We start from the raw sequence: 22,545 nt of genomic DNA, 5'->3' as shown, positions 1-22,545 counted from the left end.
GTTTCCTCCGGGTGCTCCGGTTTCCCCCACAGTCCAAAGACATGCAGGTTAGGTTAACTGGTGACTCTAAATTGACCATAGGTGTGAATGTGAGTGTGAATGGTTGTCTGTGTCTATGTGTCAGCCCTGTGATGACCTGGCGACTTGTCCAGGGTGTACCCCGCCTTTCGCCCGTAGTCAGCTGGGATAGGCTCCAGCTTGCCTGCGACCCTGTAGAAGGATAAAGCGGCTAGAGATAATGAGATGAGATGAGATTTCACATAATACAGAAAATAGACTTTCTGTGCAATTGATTTGGGCTACATCCACACGGCAACGAGATTTTTTTTTTAGCGGGTAAAAAAAATATCGCGTCCACATGGGCAACGGATCAGTAAAATATCAGGTACATATGGCAACGCAACGCTTGTTGAAAACGATGCAATACACATGCCACACCTCTACGTGTGCTGTAAGACGGTCCCATCGGAGACACCAGAACAATAGAAGAAGTAGGACGCATGCGCATAAACCCCTTCTTCTGTTGTTGTTACGAATGATGCGCGCGAGAGTGCTGCTTGTTCTAGTCATGTGGTTGTGACGTCATCGTAAACAAATCCGTTCTACTCATCCAGACGACTTCGCAACGGCGCCGTTGCCAGATTTTTCCACTCTGGAAACCGTTCTCAAAAAATATCGATTTGGGGCACCCAAAACGCCGGTGCCGTGTGGACGCCAGGCCGAAACGATAAATTTTATCGGATTCACCTGAATCCGTTGCCGTGTGGACAGGGCCTTGATAACAGTTAATAGAATAAGCCTCAAAAAAACAAACTGTTAGACTGAATCATTTCATGTTTATTGGAGTTGAATGTATGAATCAGGAGTCGAAGACAGCCGATAATGTGGGGGGAGGGGTGGGAGTCATTTAGTTAAGGTTTTATGGATAAATTGGGTCGAAAATGTACATTGCTATTGGTGAAAGTTTGTCATAACTTGTATTATTGTTCAAAACTGATTCAACGAAGATTTCTTTTGTGGAAAATAACAAAAGGTTTATCTTGGAGACGTGAAATGTATCCCGAACTCTAGAATAACCCATGTATAAAATTACCATGAATACCCTCATGATCATCTCTCTCTCTCTGCAGCCTGCTTCAGCAATACAGGAGCGAGCAGGTGAGGCGAGCTCAGTGTCAGCCACTTCTCGGGAGCCGAAGGTGAACACCAGCCATCAGGCTCTGCTGCAGCACCTGTTACTGAAAGAGCAGACCAGACAGCAGAAGATACTCTCGTCTGGTAAGTCTCCATCACCGTAGACTCACACTAGCACTATTCCGCTCATGCTTATTATTCAATACAAGACATTTCAGAAATCCTCAGGATGTACTTAGTCCTTTTTTCTTCAAATCATTCTATATATTCTACATATCTTCGGCTACGGCCACACTGCAGCTGGTGATGGGTTTGCGAATACTTGGCGATGAAAAATCGGTAGCATTTTCACCAATTGTGTGATGCACAGCGAATATTTGTCGAGGTTCGCGAGTTGTTTTTTGATGTGTCTCTGCCTCATGAGTGGCGAAAAACATCACGAAAACTGCCATTGCGTGCACTGAAAATTTGATGCCGATGTTTTCGTCAGCAAACTAAACGGCGAATACTCACAGATGGGTTTGAGAATGCTTCCTGAAGCTCAGGGACGCATCGCCACCAAACACCTTGATAACCCATTTTTTTCACTGATAACCCATTGCAAAGCATCGTGAGCTGTAGTGTGACCATAGCCTTACAAAAATTTTCAGCTTGCTATATAACTTACTGGAAAAAACATTTCTTTTTTCATCCATATGGGAAGTTATGAAGTACCACATTAAAACCAAGGTAGTGGTTTGGTCAAGAGTATATCAGTTACAGTTAGCAGAAGATATGATAGTAAATGTGGCAATACACCTGTTTATTCTATCCACATTCACTGGATATGAGCAATCGTGTGCTCTGATTGGCTACTCTGCGACTAGGCTATCAGCTCATATACCGTGAGGAGAGAAAAACAAAATGGCAGAGCGTATCAAGTCAGATACATCACTTTATCTAGTATTTAAAAGAAACAAAAATAGCTAAAAGAATATAGATGTTTTTTTCCCTCCCAATATCTCCTGTTCCACAATCCAGCCCAGTCGGTGGTGGTAATGCACCTTTAAAGCTAGATGGCCTTTCGATTTCATAAAATCGGTGAAATTTAGTTCCCTCTGAAATTTGGTCATTGTGATATATGTTTATTTCTGTAATATCTCACAAAATATCAGGCCATTCTGTTCTGTGGCTGGGAAGTTATTTAATTTGTGGGGATTCCCGAGCAAATAATGTGCATGAAATCGCTCGCTTCACGCAGTCAAGCAGACAGAGGAAGTCCGTGTGCGCATGCGTAGGTTTACCTTCGACCGTGCACTGACATCATTCTGTTGCTAAACGAACAGCGGATCACACCGAGGTGCTCGCTGACCACCGATATTTATTAGTTTGGTCCTGCATTTCCTTTCCTTCGCAACATAACGTCTTTTCTTCTCGCTTTCTGTTACTGTAGTCGGTCTTTCATGTTTCATTCGCACACTCACGTCCTCCATTTTTCTCTCCTGTTTCAAATTTGTATCCCACAATGCCTTGTGCAAATGGGGAAAGCCCACCATGTGATACATGACGTAGTATCTTGTATTGCGTCATGGTGAAGCAAGAAAAAATAGCGGAGAATTTAGGGCCATGTGGCCCTAAATTCATGAATTGTTCTATTAAAAAAAACCGAATAAAATTGGAAAAATCTATGATTCGAATTCAGTAGCTTTCGGTCCACTAAACAAAAATGTCGGGGAAAATTTTTTTATGACCTAAACTTGAAAAATCTGAAAGGCAGTCTACCTTTAAGTTTGTTTGCCAACTACCAAAAAGAAGAAGAAAATGGCAGAGCGTGTTGCTGAACCAACTGAGGACGAAATAAAAAAGCAACAACAAAACTACTTATACTACTTCTCAAAAACAAAACCCAAAAAAATACAAAAAAGCAACAAAATATGGAATGAAAGCATTTGATGGTAAGAACGTATCTTTTTTTATTTTTCAAGAATTATTATTATTATAGCATTTTTCACAAACTGCTACTGTCATTTCGCCAGTTCGTTTACATTCTAAGCGGAAATGATTCTAAGTTTAAGATTCTAAGATTCAATCTTGTCGTACATGGCTTATAGCCTACTCGGCACTATGCGCCTCATGTACGACTCGATTTCGTGGAATAACTGTTAAATAGCTGAATATATATTAAGGAAGGAGTAAAACACCACAGAGTGTGCTATTATAGGAAAATCATCATGCTGGTTCAGTGTGCCATGACCAGTATTTTCCTATAATGGCATGTCCAGAAGTATTTTATTCCTTTTATACCCCCAACAATTTCACAAAAATACAATCTATTTATTAAAGAATGGTATGTTGTGTTTTTATCCAGACACATTTACACTTAATGATGTGGAACGCCTGAAAAACAAGTTAGTTCCTGTTCTCACTTATGTTATAGCAGCTATAAACGCTCTGTACATTGTACCTTGTACCCAGCAACATTCAAACTCCCTGCCTTGAAGATTTTCTCCGTGACCAGAAACGTTAATGAAACAATTTTACATCAAAACCTTCTTTCATAAACGTGACTGAAACATAAAGCTTCACCGTATCAACACTGATATATTTTTCATTGGTAAATAGTTTAGTTTAGTTTTAGTTTAGCCGGGCTCCCGCCCAAACCGATGCCACGAGATCCTTCCCCTTCCATACATCTCTCTCCATCTTTGCGTTCTGAATTTCTTGACTGGATTCCAGGTTTGTATCACGCTTCAGAACACCAATGAAATTGGTGCGCTTCCTTCCACGATTCAAGCGACCATGAGTTGCTTGGATGTTTCCTCATCTGCATGTCGAACACAGTGACCAGCTAGCCTGAGTCTCCTACTAGCTATTCTTTGTTTACAATAGACGTCACTTCCGGTAGTGATTTGCCTCATTATGCATTCAGATTTCCAGCTGATGGTCAGGCATCGTACGTGTTTACAGTCACTTTGCAGTAGTTTCTTGTGTTTTGCCTCCAAATACGCCAGATTGTTGCTCTGTATTTGGATGGTCAAACCGATCAAATTGAGAAAAAGACAAACGGTGTTACAGGATAGCAAAAGAAATCGTGCACAAGGGTAAAAGGACGAAAAATATCTCAAAAAGACGCCATGAAAAATGGCTTGCAAACCTTTCACTGTGTTCGAAAGCAGTCGAGAGTCCACATGCTCGTCTTCGCAGCGATCATTTTGTTAAAGGCATGGCACGTACACCAACTTTATGGCTCTCAAGTGAAACCTCTAAAGTTAAATGAGTTTTCTTACATTTTGGATGTCGTAAAACAAACCGCTGATGAAAAGATGAAACTAGTTTTAAGGTCTGAGCGATTGAAACGCGATTGTTTACGTATTTTTTCAGGTTGTGCAATGATGTTAGTTCATAAGTCTGAGCTATGTTTGAAATGTCATGAAATAAAATGTAAGTTATCATTTAAAAAATGCCTACAGCTGCTCCAACTTGAATCACATACTACACTTTGGCTTACAGTGGTGCGTGAAAGTTTGTGAACCCTTTAGAATTTTCTATATTTCTGCATAAATATGACCTAAAACATCATCAGATTTTCACACAAGTCCTAAAAGTAGATAAAGAGAACCCAGTTAAACAAATGAGACAAAAATATTATACTTGGTCATTTATTTACTGAGGAAAATGATCCAGTATTACATATCTGTGAGTGGCAAAAGTATGTGAAACTCTAGGATTAGCAGTTAATTTGAAGGTGAAATTAGAGTCAGGTGTTTTCAATCAATGGGATGACAATCAGGTGTGAGTGGGCACCCTGTTTTATTTAAAGAACAGGGATCTATCAAAGTCTGATCTTCACAACACATGTTTGTGGAAGTGCATCATGGCACGAACAAAGGAGATTTCTGAGGACCACAAAAAAAGCGTTGTTGATGGTCATCAGACTGGAAAAGGTTACAAAACCATCTCTAAAGAGTTTGGATTCCACCAATCCACAGTCAGACAGACTGTGTACAAATGGAGGAAATTCAAGACCATTGTTACCCTCCCCAGGAGTGGTCGACCAACAAAGATCACTCCAAGAGCAAGGCGTGTAATAGTCGGCGAGGTCACAAAGGACCCCAGGGTAACTTCTAAGCAACTGATGGCCTCTCTCACATTGGCTAATGTTCATGAGTCCACCATCAGGAGAACACTGAACAACAATGGTGTGCATGGCAGGGTTGCAAGGAGAAAGCCACTGCTCTCCAAAAGAACATTGCTGCTCGTCTGCAGTTTGCTAAAGATCACATGGACAAGCCAGAAGGCTATTGGAAAAATGTTTTGTGGATGGATGAGACCAAAATAGAACTTTTTGGTTTAAATGAGAAGCATTATGTTTGGATAAAGGAAAACACTGCATTCCAGCATAAGAACCTTATCCCATCTGTGAAACATGGTGGTGGTAGTATCATGGTTTGGGCCTGTTTTGCTGCATCTTGGCCAGGACGGCTTGCCATCATTGATGGAACAATGAATTCTGAATTATCCCAGCAAATTCTAAAGGAAAATGTCAAGACATCTGTCCATGAACTGTATCTCAAGAGAAGGTGGGTCATGCAGCAAGACAACGACCCTAAGCACACAAGTCGTTCTACCAAAGAATGGTTAAAGAAGAATAAAGTGAATGTTTTGGAATGGCCAAGTCAAAGTCCTGACCTTAATCCAATGGAAATGTTGTGGAAGGACCTGAAGCGAGCAGTTCATGTGAGGAAACCCACCAACATCCCAGAGTTGAAGCTGTTCTGTATGGAGGAACGGGCTAAAATTCCTCCAAGCCGGTGTGCAGGACTGATCAACAGTTACCGGAAACGTTTAGTTGCAGTTATTGCTGCACAAGGAGGTCACACCAGATACTGAAAGCAAAGGTTCACATACTTTTGCCACTCACAGATATGTAATATTGGATCATTTTCCTCAATAAATAAATGACCAAGTATAATATTTTTGTCTCATTTGTTTAACTGGGTTCTCTTTATCTACTTTTAGGACTTATGTGAAAATCTGATGATGTTTTAGGTCATATTTATGCAGAAATATAGAACATTCTAAAGGGTTCACAAACTTTCAAGCACCACTGTACATCACATTAATCACACTCGCAAAAATAAGACAACTATTGTCCTTTAGAAGTCTTATAACAATGTCATGAACCCAACCACAAACAAAAAAGTTACAGGCTTCAAGACTTTTGAAAGCTTTCATTTGATTCTTCGTGTAAAACGATGTTTGGACGACCAGATAATTGGAAATGTCCGGAAACTGTACGTTTGGAAAGTTGTTGAAATCGCTTAAAAAGTCTGTCTTTTTTACGCTGTAGGGGTCCAGTCCATCCCATCAATATATTGTTTTTTGATATCTCTGTTTTGCTTTTGCTTCTAGTCCATTAACATAGTCAGATGTAGAATGGTTTTCATAAGATGACGACGGACGTGTACTCGGTTGGGTTCATGATGTTGTTATAAGAATTCTTTGATTGTTGCCCATCAGTTGGAAACTGGAAGTGAACCGGGGGCAAAAAGTCACGTGATTGCAAACAAAGAATAGTTGGTAAATTATTGGTTTGTTCATCAATCAATCAGTCAGTCAGTCAGTCAATTATACTAGGTTAACTAGTTCTCATCTCATTATCTCTAGCCGCTTTATCCTGTTCTACAGGGTCGCAGGCAAGCTGGAGCCTATCCCAGCTGACTACGGGCGAAAGGCGGGGTACACCCTGGACAAGTCGCCAGGTCATCACAGGGCTGACACAGACACAGACAACCATTCACACGCACATTCACACCTACGGTCAATTTAGAATCACCAGTTAACCTAACCTGCATGTCTTTGGACTGTGAGGGAAACCGGAGCACCCGGAGGAAACCCACGCGGACACGGGGAGAACATGCAAACTCCACACAGAAAGGCCCTCGCCGGCCCCGGGGCTCGAACCCAGGACCTTCTTGCTGTGAGGCGACAGCGCTAACCACTAGGTTAACTAGTTATTATTGGTAAATAGCAGCATTTAAAGATTATGTGAACATCTGACATACAAGTTGCTCTGAATTAGCTGTTATTATAGAAATAATAATGCATTAGAATGAGTGCATTAATATAAAAATGTGATATTACTATCAGAGAGAGCTGCTATTAAAATAATTAATCAACACTTTCTGACCAATCAGATTTGAGAATTTTATAGAAACTGTGGTAGAAACATAGTTACCCTAAATCACAATAATAATATCATGGTGGTATTATAGATAAACAGAATTGATATCGTAGTACCATAGTGAAATCATGTTAGGTTCACGGTTTAAAGTTTGGTAACCATAGTTACAAACAAGGTACCGTAGTGAAACCACAATAAACTCCTGGTTTGTAGAGAACAGACTCTCATTCTCTCTTCCTCCATTTCTCTTTCACTTCCAGGAAGTGTCTCGGTTCTCCCCCAGTCTCCTCTGGTGATGAAGGAGCGTTCAGGAGGAGGAGGTGGTTCTCGTCCCAGGCTGCCTCGACACAGGCCTCTTAACCGGACCCAATCAGCACCGCTTCCCCAGAGCACTCTGGCTCAACTCGTCCTCCAACAGCAACACCACAACTTTGTGGAGAAACAGAAGCAATACCACCAGCAGGTCCACATCAACCAGGTACCTCAGTCAGCACTAACGCTGGTGTTTCACTCAGGCCACATTCTTTGCATCTAGGGCTTTGGCTCGAGCCGTTTGAGTGTGTGAGGTCTGGAAAAGCACAAACTCTGCGGTACTGTAGCTCGTCATGACTAGAGTGTGACAGTCTGGAGTGACACCATGAGTCAGCCTTGGACATTTTATAATGCTGCATGCCTGTGGGTTACTGCAGCGAATTTGGAAAGGAAAACAAAGCGACAGCCTGGTAGGGAGACGCATATGTATGTGATGGGAATAGTGAATATAAGATTATACATCGTGATTGTAGGGTTTAAAGGCAGATTTTATGTTCAAGTGGAAGGACATGAGTACTCATCTGTAGGTGCTTTTCCAATGCAGGAATTTTTCAACCTACTCACAAAGAAACTGGCAGTAGTTGGTGTGTGGGGTGGTGTTTCAGGATTGAACCTCCCAAAATATTTCTCTCATCTCTCATCTCATTATCTCTAGCCGCTTTATCCTGTTCTACAGGGTCGCAGGCAAGCTGGAGCCTATCCCAGCTGACTACGGGCGAAAGGCGGGGTACACCCTGGACAAGTCGCCAGGTCATCACAGGGCTGACACATAGACACAGACAACCATTCACATTCACATTCACACCTACAGTCAATTTAGAGTCACCAGTTAACCTAACCTGCATGTCTTTGGACTGTGGGGGAAACCGGAGCACCCGGAGGAAACCCACGCAGACACAGGGAGAACATGCAAACTCCGCACAGAAAGGCCCTCGCCGGCCACAGGGCTCGAACCCGGACCTTCTTGCTGTGAGGCGACAGCGCTAACCACGACATCACCGTGCCACCCCCCCAAAATATTTATATTCCAAATTCTCAGTTGTGGGTGGTAAATTAAAGCTAGACTGCCTTTCAGATTTTTTGAGTGTAGGTCATAAAAAGAATTTTCCCTGACACCCAATTATTTTTGTTTATTGGACTGAAAGCCATTGAATTCAAATCACAGACTTCCAATTTTATTCTTTTTTTTTTTTAAATGGAACAATTAATGAATTTAGGGCCATGTGGCCCTAAATTCTCTGCTATTTTTTCCTGCTTCACCCATGACCCAATTCAAGATACTACATCATGCATCACGTGGTGGGCTTTCTCAGTTTGCTCAAGGCATTGTGGGATACAAATTTGAAACAGGAGAGAAAACTGGAGGACGTGAGTGTGCGAATGAAACGTGAAAGACCAACTACAGTAACGAAAAGTGAGAAGAAAAGACGTTATGTTGCGAAGGAAAGGAAACGCAGGAGCAAACTAATAAATATCGGCGGTCAGTGAGCACCTCGGTGTGATCAGCTGTTCGTTTAGCGACAGAATGATGTAACTGTCAGTGCACAGTCAAAAGTAAACCTGTAGATGGCAGTAATGCAACACTGTGGATGCCAGCTGCTGTGAAACCCAAAAGAAGAAGGAAAAGAAGAGAAGCAGGTAAACCTGCACACGCGCACACTGGACTATGAATAAACATTATTAATACGCTAAGATTGGTAAAACGAGGAGTTCACATGATTCATCTTTGTCTAATCTTTTACTTGTGACTGTTTGAAATAAATTCAAGCAAAAAAAAAGTTTCTGATGTCTTTCAGTCATCAAAAACAGAATCTGTTTGCTAAACCTAGATAACTAGCTTGTGCTTACTTTTTTCATCAACTAGCCAGAATTCCAATTAATGTTTGTGTCACACATTGGCGTTTCAGCCTTGCGTATGTACACTACCGTTCAAAAGTTTGGGGTCACTTTGAAATTTCCTTATTTTTGAAAGAAAAGCACTGTTCTTTTCAATGAAGATCACTTTAAACTAATCAGAAATCCACTCTATACATTGCTAATGTGGTAAATGACTATTCTAGCTGCAAATGTCTGGTTTTTGGTGCAATATCTCCATAGGTGTATAGAGGCCCATTTCCAGCAACTCTCACTCCAGTGTTCTAATGGTACAATGTGTTTGCTCATTGCCTCAGAAGGCTAATGGATGATTAGAAAACCCTTGTACAATCATGTTAGCACAGCTGAAAACAGTTGAGCTCTTTAGAGAAGCTATAAAACTGACCTTCCTTTGAGCAGATTGAGTTTCTGGAGCATCACATTTGTGGGGTCGATTAAATGCTCAAAATGGCCAGAAAAATGTCTCGACTATATTTTCTATTCATTTTACAACTTATGGTAGGAAATAAAAGTGTGACTTTTCATGGAAAACACAAAATTGTCTGGGTGACCCCAAACTTTTGAACGGTAGTGTACGGCGTATCAGGATACATGGCAGTAAGAAAGGAACATCACAGCATCACCAGCTTATGTAGCTAATACTCTAGGATGTGTGACACGAGTTCCTTGTACACCAGGGTGCGGTGTATTTTTAAGTCCGCACTTAAAAATCCGTAGCACATACGTATCAGCTTTGATACGTCACACATATGTCACGTGTACGCCGTAAAAACAAAAGCTACGTAGAAGTGACGCAGCGGGAACGTTGCTCGAACACCTATTACACCGTGTGAATGCTTTAGTTGACGTGTCTGATGAAGGTGGCTCCGGGGCTGGCTGAGTGGATGCGGTTGATGTCTTCCCTCTTCCCTTGCCCTTCTTGGGCCCTGACTTCTTCGCTGGCATGATGCTTTCTTGACTGTGACGAATGACAACGAACGCGGCATGGGGCCCCCTTTTATACCCACCTCTGAATGCTGCAGATACGCCGCAGCAACGTCACACGTAAGAACGAAACGTCACACCAACAAAAGCAACAAAATGGTTATGCTGCGGCAACGCATCATACGCCACGCATACGCCTCAGTACGCCATAACTTTACATCCCTTGAACCCCATACAAACCCCAGATACGCCACAGAAACGTCACACGTACGCCGTGTACATCACAGGACTTTAATTTTGGACAAAATACGGCTCATTTCTTGGCGTTTGACCCACATGCCGCTTACGTGGCAAGATACGAGACAGAGTAATAGTAGCCTAAGGTTTGTCTATATGTGTGTCTCATCTCATCTCATTATCTCTAGCCGCTTTATCCTTCTACAGGGTCGCAGGCAAGCTGGAGCCTATCCCAGCTGACTACGGGCGAAAGGCGGGGTACACCCTGGACAAGTCGCCAGGTCATCACAGGGCTGACACATAGACACAGACAACCATTCACACTCACATTCACGGTCAATTTAGAGTCACCAGTTAACCTAACCTGCATGTCTTTGGACTGTGGGGGAAACCGGAGCACCCGGAGGAAACCCACGCGGACACAGGGAGAACATGCAAACTCCACACAGAAAGGCCCTCGCCAGCCCCGGGGCTCGAACCCAGGACCTTCTTGCTGTGAGGCGACAGCGCTAACCACTACACCACCGTGCCGCCCCCTATATGTGTGTGTCTTAGCAAAAATATCTAGCTAATAGCTCCTTAAAATAAGATACTAATTAAATCTAATTTAGCTGGCTAGTGGTGGCAAGACATAAATAGCTAGTTTAGTAGTTAGCTAATATCGTTATTATCCCTCCAGCATATAATGTGGGGGGATATAGCTATTGCTCTGTCCGACTGTCCATCCGTCTGTCTGTAAACATTTTAGTTTCTGGAGCATAACTCAAAAACTATTCGGAATTTTTTTTTTCACGAAACCTGACAGTTACAGTATGTTAAAGTGCCATTCCACCATTGGATGTATTCTTTGGCATAAAATACAATATATTTTGACAACATATATAAATGGTATCACTAGATAGAGAAATCTTTTAGCTTCAAAATGATATATCAAACATAATTTTTTGACAACGACAAGTATATTAATTTTGCGACCAAAGTCACCTACCCTTTTAATTTCCACGCGTGATGTCATCGGCAGGTTCCCCTTCTTGTGTACCACGTGACGTGTGACGTGGCACATATTATCAGCAATGGCGGATAGAACGCGATAAAAATAATACCAATAAATCTAGCTAATACCAATAAATCTAGCTAACTGAAAGATTAACTCAAAATTTTTCGCAATTTTTTTGGCCCCCATATACGAGGAGAAATGACTCTCTCACTTTGGGGGTTTCCTGGTCTAAAAATAGACCGACACGTGGTACACAAGAAGGGGAACCTGCCGATGACATCACGTTTCACTACCGCGCGGAAATTAAAAGGGTAGGTGACTTTGGTCGCAAAATTAATATACTTGTCGTTGTCAAAAAATTATGTTTGATATATCATTTTGAAGCTAAAAGATTTCTCTGTCTAGTCATGTTGTCATAAAATATATTGTATTTTATGCCAAAGAATACATCCAATGGTGGAATGGCACTTTAAGTGACTAGAGGATTTGTGCCTTTTGACATTTTGGGATTTCTGTGATTTAAAAAAAAAAAAAAATCCTTATTTCCATGGCAACCAATTCAACTTAGGAAAATTTGGAGTGGGGTTTCATATGGGGACCGGGAGGATATGTCATCTCCTGATGACTCTTGTTAAATAAGTGACTGTTGTGAATTTCTAGTTAGCTTAGCTCAATGCCGTAATTTGTCTGGGATCTTAGGAGTTATTTTTGGAAGGATGCTTCGAAAACTCGGTACTTTTCAGTGGATGAGGAATTACTGAGGTAGAACTTGTCATACAACTCGTCATCACTTACTGGTCAAACACAAACTTTCCAGAATGACTAACCATCTAAACTAACATTTTAGCTAACAAGGGATCTTTTTACATCAGTGGCGTGTTACGAAAGGTAAAGCGGAACATTCTTACAAGTATTCTGTTGTTTTTTTTTTTGAGTCACAGGAGAGGTTTTCGGGGGCGGCATGGTGGCGTAGTGGTTAGCGCTGTCGCCTCACAGCAAGAAGGTTCTGGGTTCAAGCCCCGTGGCTGGCGAGGGCCTTTCTGTGTGGAGTTTGCATGTTCTCCCCGTGTCCACGTGGGTTTCCTCCGGGTGCTCCGGTTTCCCCCACAGTCCAAAGACATGCAGGTTAGGTTAACTGGTGACTCTAAATTGACTGTAGGTGTGAATGTGAGTGTGAATGGTTGTCTGTGTCTATGTGTCAGCCCTGTGATGACCTGGCGACTTGTCCAGGGTGTACCCCGCCTTTCGCCCGTAGTCAGCTGGGATAGGCTCCAGCTTGCCTGCGACCCTGTAGAACAGGATAAAGCGGCTACAGATAATGAGATGAGATGAGATGAGAGGTTTTCGGATATACTTCTCTGAGCATGTCACTTGTAGCAAGCGGTTCAAAGCATAAAAACCTGCTTTGTGTGGATGTAGCTGGTTTAAAAAGCTAAAAAGGCTCTATACTCACATATGGTTACATGCTAACGTTAAATCCCAGCGCAAATTGAATTCACTATTGTCATTTAATATAATGGTCATAGCGTTAATGCTGTGTTGTGTGTGTGTGTGTGAATGCAGTAGGTGAGTTAACGAGCCTTCAGGTTGAGTGGCTCTTGACCGCCTTTTTATAAGAGCTCAGGGCTCTTAAAGGGACGGCGAATTAAAGGCCCCTCGCTGCTGCCCAAACGATACAGGAAGTGGATAAATCCTGGCAGGATGTTTACACTGGGGCCGCACTAACAGGGCTTCACCTTTCTTCCCCTCCTCCTCTCTTGCTTCTCTTTCTTTTTTGTTGTCCCCCCTTTTCACTTTCTTACCTTTCCATTCTCCTGGTCTCTTGTTGTCTTCTCTCTCTCTCTCTCTCTCGTTTCTTCTCATGTCTTCTCTCCTGTGACGTCTTTAGACATTTCTTCTTATATACAGGACATATGTGTTCTCTCATTCATTTCTCTCTATCTTTACCACAGCTCATCAGTTTTATTCTCATTTTCCTCTCTCTCTCTCTCTCTCTCTCTCTCTCTCTCTCTCTCTCTCTCCCTCCTTCTCCCCCTTGAGCCTGGTACCTCGGTTTCATTTCCTGGAGGCCTGAGAGAAAAGCTGGCAACACTCTTATACTATACATGTTTAATTTATCTTTTCTTGTAAAAAGAGCACAAGCAGCTGAATTCTCCTGGCTCAAATGCCCCCAGGATCATGTTAAAAGCATTCAGTCTTTTAGACACATAACCAGCCTAATGATGAAAACCACCAAAAAACCCACTGAAAGTTATATATATTTGTATGAAATGAAATGAGGTTTGTAAAATGTTCAAGTGAATTAAGTTGTTTGAGAATAATTATCCAATACATATGTACGTTATACATTTTTGATTTTTCTCGTTGAATTTGTGTGATATTTATGCTACAGGACAGAATTGTAGGGCAGGTGGAATTTTTCAGCCCAGTTCATAATTTGCTACTTGTATTAGGGAGACGTACTACATCTAGGGTTCGGTTTAGGGTTAAGATTTGGGAAGACTTTGTATTTTAAACTCCTTGATGACGTAATAAGACTGGACTCATTAATAAATTCTAAATACTGTATATATCACTCCTTCCATCACAATCATTGCTGGTCTAGTGGTTAAGAATCAGAAGGTTCTGAGTTTGAATCCCTGTTAAGTATGAAAAACGATATGTAAAAAATGCTAATTAGGTAGATAGGAATAGACAGACGAGGAAATACTAAGTAGGTGTAGACAGAGAGGAAGTGGATGGAAGAAAGAGAGTAAAAAAAGTGATGGAAAATCCCTTTTAAGAATCTTAGATAATCCAAAATTTTATCTAGATTGGAAATTATGAACTAGGTTAAAAATTTGAACCCGGGTCCAAAAAAAAAAAAAAAAATCACAGAGGTTGAAATGTTTTAACCTGTAATATTAACATATGAAAAGGTTAAAAAACAAAACAAAAAGAAAAACAACCCACAAACAAATGTGCACAATACCAAGAGTTATTTTAAATAGTTTAATTCTCCTTTAAATCCAAATTTACATACAAATTTTTATAATCTGGTTTTGGATAAACGATCCTTGTCCTGAATGAAAACAGGTATAAATGCGAGACATTTCAGAGATACGTACTTCATATAAACATTTTAAAATCGATGTTTTAAATACAAAATTAAGAAATATTACACACAAGTATGCACTACTTTCTAATACTAGACTCTGATACTGTCAGAGCAGTGTTGTAGTCGAGTCACTAAACCTCGAGTCTGAGTCCAGTCTCGAGTCCCCAGTGTTCAAGTCCAAGTCATTAAAGAAAATTTCGAGTCAAGTCCGAGTCGAGTCCACTACTGAGCCGAGTCGAGTCCGAGAACAAGACTCCAACTGCACCGTTTGATGGTGGCATTTTTGGAAGGAGTCTCCACTGTTAGCGCTTTGTAACAGGCCAAGGTAAAGTTGTAACTTTCTCTGTAATGCTAACCATACACTAGAAAACTTTGAAAGACTCTGAAGATTCATGGTGAAAGACTGAATATTCCTGGACTGCGAAGATTCATGGCATAGTAGAGATGAGGTTGTTAGTGATGTCCTTCTATGGAGACCTTTGCATGGCCAAAAACCAACTGGTCGCCCAAAGAAAACATAGATTGATCAATTAGCAGATGATACCGGGTGCTTAGTTGAAGACTTACCAACCTTGATGGAAGATAGTGATGAATGGAGAGCAAGAGTCAGGAGAGTTTGAGAAATCCTCTCATTGTGATGATGATGAAAGCCTGACACCGTCTCACATCTACACACAATGTGTCATTAGTCACAGATTTATCCTAGCCATGCACAAAATGACTTTTCAAGTGATTATTGATGATTTCATGTGATTATCAGTGTTACTATTTGCATGAGCCAAGACTAAAGATAATATTCAACACGATTTTATGGATTTTATCGGAACGCAAGGATGAGAAAAAGACTGACTCAAGTCATCCTGATGACCTGAAATGACTGAGATGACACGAGCACCACGACTCGAACAAAACCCTCATGATTTTATTCCAATGTTGGAAATTTGTCTTCGACACTGAAAAGTCGTTTAGTGCATGGAAAGTTACTTGATTTACACGATAGGCTGTGTTTATTTGGCTTATTAACTTTGAGAGAGAAAAAGCTTGGTTAAGGAACGATTGTTTATAGCGGCTATCAGTGGCGAACCGTTACTATTAGAGCTGGGACTTGAGCTCAGCCAAAACTTAGCCAGACACCAAAAAAGCAACAGGGCAAAGGATTTTGCAAGGGATTAGCAGCAGGGTGCCAGGTTGCTCCGTTGTGTGTAGTTGTCGATGTTGAATTTAAAAGTAACTAAGTAAATTACAGAGGGAAACGAATACTTAAAGCAATAGTTCGGGATTTTTGACATGAATCTGTATGGCATCCCCGTCAACAGTGTCGTGCAAATACACTGACTTACCCCCGACAGCATTCTGTGAGTCCAGTTCTTGTCTAGTTTTTGTCCAGACGAAAGTAGTCCGGCAAGTTTGTTGGGGTCACGAAAGTAAAACGTTTTTCTTCTCAAAACAGTATGTGTTCAAAAGAGTGATATATTTGCATCACAAAACCGTTGCCAAATAAAAAGTCAGACCTCGCAATTATTTGGCGCTATATTTTGTATCCCTCGGTATCACTGCGCGCTGTCATGTTGACATCTGCGCAGGAATCAACACCTTTCCCATTGTTTGGCAGTGATTAGGAGTTCAGATCAGCGGCACTAACAAGCTAATTTGAGAGCAAGAACAGCGACAAATTTATCACCTTCTATAACCTATACAATAATATATTTGTGAAAATGGTGCGCGCTTGCGACTATCCAGGCTGTAGCAACAAAGATGTGGCTGAATCTCCGCACACATTTCACCGTTTTCCCATGACGGACGTGTCACTGAGGAAACTTTGGCTTGTTGCTCTGGGCTTCCATGTGGACTCCAAACAGGCAAAGGTAAAAAAGCTTCGTGTTTGCAGTGCGCACTTCAGCGACGACAACTATGTTTCTTCATGCCCAGGACTGAGGAAGAAATGGGTTTTGAAGATAGCTGCTGTCCCTGCACCCCAGGTAAGAACAAAGTTGTACCGCCATGCTTTCAAGCGGACAGGCTTTCAAGAATTTCTTCATCTGTATATTCGGGTTCATAAAGATATCCCTTTGGCTGTGAGATGAAGTCAATGTTTTCAACGTCGCTGTCGTAGTCAGACATGTTGTCGCTAACTTTGCTAGCAGTAAACAATGAATGAAATAGCCGTGGCTGTCACCTGGCGGCAGCGCGCAGTGATAAGAAGGGAGAAAAAATAGTGCCAAGCGATTTCGAGGTCTGACTTTTTATTTGGCAACGGTTTTGTGATGCAAATATATCACTCTTTTGAACACATACTGTTTTGAGACGAAAAACGTTTTACTTTCGTGACCCCAACAAACTTGCCAGACTACTTTCGTCTGGACCAAAACTGGACAAGAACTGGACTCACAGGATGCTGTCAGGGGTAAGTCAGTGTGTTTGCATGACACTATTGATGGGGATGCCATACAGATTCATGTCAAAAATCCCCAACTATCCCTTTAAGTCTGAGTGAAAAATCCTGGGGCGAGCGTGTGTAACCGACTATAACCAGTCAGTTACGCTAATAATAACTAAAAGTCTCTGCGTGACTAATAGATGATGCAGAGGAAGCGAAGAGTTGATCTGTCAGCATTTATTCTGGAAAACAATGAATGACAGGGCTATCAACCCACAGAGACAAGGGAAAGAATTCTGGCGTCCCGACAACATAATACACCGGTTAACACCCAGCCAAATGGTTACTCAGATAAACACTCGACTTTTCACGCGGAATTTTACGACGCTAATTCACATATTTGATCCAGTGCAAACAGCGGATGTGTGTCAAAACATTCTTACATCAAAAAATAAACATCATATCTTGGGAAAAATACAAAATATATACTGTATTAATGAATATTGTCCATGCAGGATTCACGAAGCCAGCTTACCCCTTTCCAGACATCCCAAGCACAGTAATGTCCACAGGTGTGTTACACTAATTAACATCCCATCAGAAACAATAATGGAACCATTAACGGAACCCAACAAATTAACATATTTTACAACAGAGGGATTTGGGGAAGTTCACAAAAAAACAAACAACTTTATTCATATGAAATTAAAGGCGAACTGAAGTCATTTTTAAACTTGCTTTATTTCTTAATTAACGTGTTATTCAATTACGTTTTCAGTTTTATTAACCTTATATCGTGACTCGTATTGGCATATTATATTACACTTTCTGCCTTTTCGATTTTTAGCCATGTTGAATGTAGTTCGTTTGGTCCACAGCAGGTGTCGCTTATCCGCGCGATCTTCACGAGACTTGTGCGAGACTTCAAACATGAAGTATCAGCACCACCATTTTGAAAACTGTTTACACAGCGGGCAGATCGCCATATCATTCCAATTTAGATTAATTTCGAGATTTGCCAGCTTCATCAGTGATGGAGATTATTCCATACGACTTCGAACCAGCGTGGAGTAGAGAAGAGTTGGAAAGACGACAGGATAAGGACGAGTCCGTCACGCTGGTATTTACATCATTACTGTTGCACAATTAAAATGTGCCAGATCAGGCAGCTGGCGGGTTTTCAAAATAATAAATACATGCATGTATTTTTGTGATAAATACATATTATACTGAGCACATTTCCCACATAATCCTCACTAAGGTTTCGGACAGTACTACAGAATGGTGTCCACACTATATAGTGCCCAGGGAGCGATTTCGGACACAGAAAACTTCTGGCTTGATTACGTCAGCATTCGAAAGAGGGTGTGCACGTCTTTTGACAATGTTGGCAGATGTTGGTCACTTTGATTTCCGCTGTACGTTTTACTTCCGTCCTACGATGTCTCGTACAGGTCTCAACGAATCTCGTTTATGGCCATTGCTTTGACATATGGACTGATATATTACAGAGCGTATTTCAAACACTCATAACTTGCTATAGCAGTGACAAAATAGCTATCAAAAATGCATTCCTATATTTAATAAAATGAGAGAAATAGAATTTTGATAATAAAAAAATTTGCCTTCAGTTCTCCTTTAAGACATTGCTACGTGTGTGGAAGAAGAGTCTGGAGACAGAACTCTTAGTTTCTCGGTCGTTAGCCTGTCCTACTTGCTTTCCGACTCACGGTTAAGCTAGCGTTGGCTTTTGAGAAGGCTGAGGGCGATAAATTTTTGGTCCCTCCCACTATTAATCAAACTCTGATTGGTTAATTCATCTGTCACTTCCTACATAAACATACACTGCCATGGCCTTCTGTCCCGGCAATGAAGTCCTAACCAATGAGTGAGCAGCTCTAAACTCTTCTCAGCCTAGAGACAACAAACAAAAACAATCTCATTGGATAACTCGATTTTAATGTTTTCAGGACAGTAAATGCCCGTTCATTTCTGAGCAAATTTGATAGAAAATGAGGCCAAATTAAAATTAGAAGACAATAATTATCATGAAATTATGGAAGAAATTAAAGAATGATAGAAATTAAATATAACATTTGAAATGCTGATATGTTTGGGCCTTCTCTGAAGGCCTAGAAGGCTCTGACGGTTCCCCTCTGGTGGTTATAACATTTAATGTAATTGTAAATGGACATGCAATGTGTTGTTCTTTAATTTATGAACAAAATCTCATTTGCAGTTTGGCGTAAAGATAAAATCAAACTTTGGAACGTGCTATTGTTGGAAAATTGCACCGAGCCACATCATTGACTATTTTCCGATAAACACTTTCTGTAATTGTGCAAAATTATACTCATTAATAGTAATATTTGGTTTCTAAACCAACCTAAAACCTGACTTCATGAGTTTACATCTTTCCCAGAAAGAGACAAGGTGGAAATTGATAAAGTATTAGTTGAAACAGTGGACAGTTGTCACGGTTGAGGTTTTTTTTTTTTTGATTCATTTTTGATAGATGAGGAAAGTATTTTATTTGCTGACACTTTTTTAAATGCAAAGACAATGAATTTGTGTATTTGCAGAATTTAAGAGACGTCTTTACTTTCCTAGCTGTCTCGCTGTCTTATTCATACAGGATCAAATAATAAACAGTGTATGTGTATCACACCTGTTTACTCCTACGATTTGTCCGTAGTTCCTACGATTTTTCAAAACAAAATACGGACTACGAATTCTTGTCCAAAAACTACGATTTATGGCCGAAGTGTTGCCAAATGTTTCATGACTTACTTTATAATCATATTTATTGTGGGAATCGAACATCGATCATATAGTCATGAGCACGGCCATGTTTAATCACGTTTAAGCCACGTTTACCGTACGTTGCATTGCCATAAGAGTCTGTATCTTCCACAAATCATTTCTGTTTTTAATTGTTTTGTGCATTTGATTGAGAGTGCCCAATTTGAAGATAAGATAGATAGCATGACAATATTGGAACAATTCAACATGTTTTGAATGAACTCTTATTCAGAAGCTACAGATCATTTTTTGTCTGTCATGTGTTTGTGAAAATAATTTGTTCCTTTAAAGTTAAATTTTAAAATGTTTTATTGACTTTGTTAAATGTTTAGCATATCCTGACATTGAATGCCATAATTGAGTTGCCATAAATGCATGTTCAGTTATTAACCAATGTCAAACTTTGTTAACTTGAAATTAAACTTTTTTGATGTTGGCATTTTTTTTCTTGTTTTGTCAAGTTGCCAGGTATCAATGACTTGTGATTTGTTAGTAAAGAGTGTGAGATCAGTATAGCTGCCAATCAAGTATTAAGTAGCCCATTAGAGCATAGTATGGTCTCTGAAATATTTTTTTCTTATTGTAGCATCCTAAATAAGTATTACTGCTAGTCTTCTGGTTATTTCAGAGATACTGAAATAATGAAATGTATGAGGAGTCAACAAGTAGACCTTAGAGTCTAGGCTTAGTAATATGAGGATTATGGAGCAGATCTAGAATCTTACATGGGTTTGCTTTTTGGTTCTCACAGGTGCTCAACTTGACAGAAAAAATAAGACCAGTGCTAGATTTTAATTTTTAAAATTTTGTTCATGTAATCGATCACTTACTTTCAACTTGAATGAGTACTATTATCTAATAGGCTGCTTTCTACTTTTTGTCTTCGATACAATACATAGATTGGACCCCAGTAAAATTCCTACTGACAGCTTACCAAAACTACTGACAAGATACTGCAAGACTACTGACAGGGCAAATTTGGGGTAAACAGGTCTGGTGTATGTGTGTGTGATATGGAGAAAGAAACCTGTGCTTAATCTTAATCTGTACTCTGTGTCTGTCAGATTCTGTCGCAGTCCATCGAACAGCTGAGGAACCCCACTGCTCACCTGGAGGAGGACGAAGAGGTGAGAGGCCTGGAGCTCACACTGCCCCCTGCTGGAGTCATCCGGAGCCACAGCAGCAGCAGCAACATTCAATTAGAGAGCAACAGCCAGAGCGAGACCCCCAGCGCCCCGGCCAGCGTCATCAGGGTGAAAGAAGAACCGCTGGACCCCGAGAGCAGGATCGAGGAAGCAGGAAGGGATGAGAGAAAAGAAAGAGAAGAGGAGATGATGAAGGAGGTCAAGTCTGAACAGAATGTAGAGAGTATGACTGAGACGGACGTCTGAGAACGAGATGAAGAAAAGAAGAGAGAACAAAGAGAGCATCAGAGAGAAGGATAGAAAGAGAGAATGAATGAAGAGAAGGCAGAACGTCAAGCACCTTTGCGTCTCAATCTCCCTTTACTCTTTGCCTCACATTTATCATCACATCCTTCTTGTCTGTTCGTTCTTTCTCTACTGAGCTTTAAGATCATTAACACTAACAGCATTATCCCAGGCAATAGAAATGGTTATACGTGTATAATATTAAAGTTATAATCATCAACGTGACTTATTTTAAAAAGGACAAGCTCTAGCGTTACGAAAATAACATTTCCACAACATATACAGAAAAGACAATGTGAAAATATTTTCATTAAAAATGTACCTATAAGGTCATTCAGCCAAGAACTTTGTATTAATTTTTTTTAATTGATTGTATTGCATTGATGGACAAGTGGAGCCAAGCCATGGCATTGAAAAGAAATAAATTCCCACACAGCGTACCAGAGACAGAGGATGGAGATTGATTTCAGGTGAACTGTATGAAGTTTGTGCATAAGAAGAGTGTACCAAGATTTTATATATATATATATATATATATATATATATATATATATATATACACACACACACACTTTTGGATGTGAGCTGACAGCCTTAATTAGTTCCTCCTTCATCCTCCATGTGAATGATGGAACATTTCTTCAGACTGTCTTCTGTTTGCTGATGCACGTCAAAAACAGTTAGAGTGACCCTTCGAAAATGCTTTGCGCATTGCCATGCGTTGATGTTCGTTTAAATTAGCAGCGAAAGGCGCGATTCTGACGGCTAACGAAACATCCTTGTGAACGCAGCCTAACGTTTCTGTTTTAAAGTTCTGTCAACTGAAAGAAGTTTCAGCAAATTTGTCAGAAAGGTTCTAAATGTTGAGCAAAAAAGGTCAGAACATTGTGAAATGTTTCTAAAACTGGAACCTACAGAAAATATTCTGTCAACCTGAACATATTTGCTGGGATGTTGGCTATGCCATCTTACTGTGATCTCTTTCTCTCTCTATCTCTCTGAGGCTACGTCCACATTAATACATTTTAGTTTTAAAATGGCATTTTAAAACAAAAACGATCACCATCCAGACAAACGTTTCAGCTATGTAAATTATAAATTATATAGGAATTATATTATACTAGCAGGTTACCCGGCCTTGCCCGGGTTTTGCAAAATTCTGGGTTGCCCCCAGACTTCCATGTCAAATTTGGTGAA

General features: G+C 40.6%; 1 protein-coding gene across 5 annotated transcripts in view; it reads left to right on the top strand.

The window, feature by feature from the left end:
- The window catches only part of LOC132900500 (histone deacetylase 9-B), a 130,633-nt gene extending 108,840 nt beyond the window's left edge, over positions 1 to 21,793 (top strand). For 4 of the 5 annotated variants that reach the window (XM_060942631.1, XM_060942630.1, XM_060942629.1 and 1 more), the window contains 3 exons: positions 1,131 to 1,278; positions 7,558 to 7,775; positions 20,983 to 21,793. In XM_060942631.1, coding sequence (XP_060798614.1) covers positions 1,131 to 1,278; positions 7,558 to 7,775; positions 20,983 to 21,309 — 693 coding nt within the window. In that variant the 3' untranslated portion in view covers positions 21,310 to 21,793. Of the gene's footprint in view, positions 1 to 1,130; positions 1,279 to 7,557; positions 7,776 to 17,631; positions 17,689 to 20,982 lie in introns of those variants that run through there. The other variant, XM_060942632.1, reaches the window with a different exon arrangement.
- Positions 21,794 to 22,545: the final 752 nt, after the last annotated feature.

The sequence above is a fragment of the Neoarius graeffei genome, chromosome 16, assembly GCF_027579695.1.
Source record: "Neoarius graeffei isolate fNeoGra1 chromosome 16, fNeoGra1.pri, whole genome shotgun sequence".
NCBI lineage: Eukaryota > Metazoa > Chordata > Actinopteri > Siluriformes > Ariidae > Neoarius > Neoarius graeffei.
The sequence above is the reverse complement of the archived record's forward strand: the minus strand, read 5'-3'. Positions and strand labels throughout refer to the sequence as shown.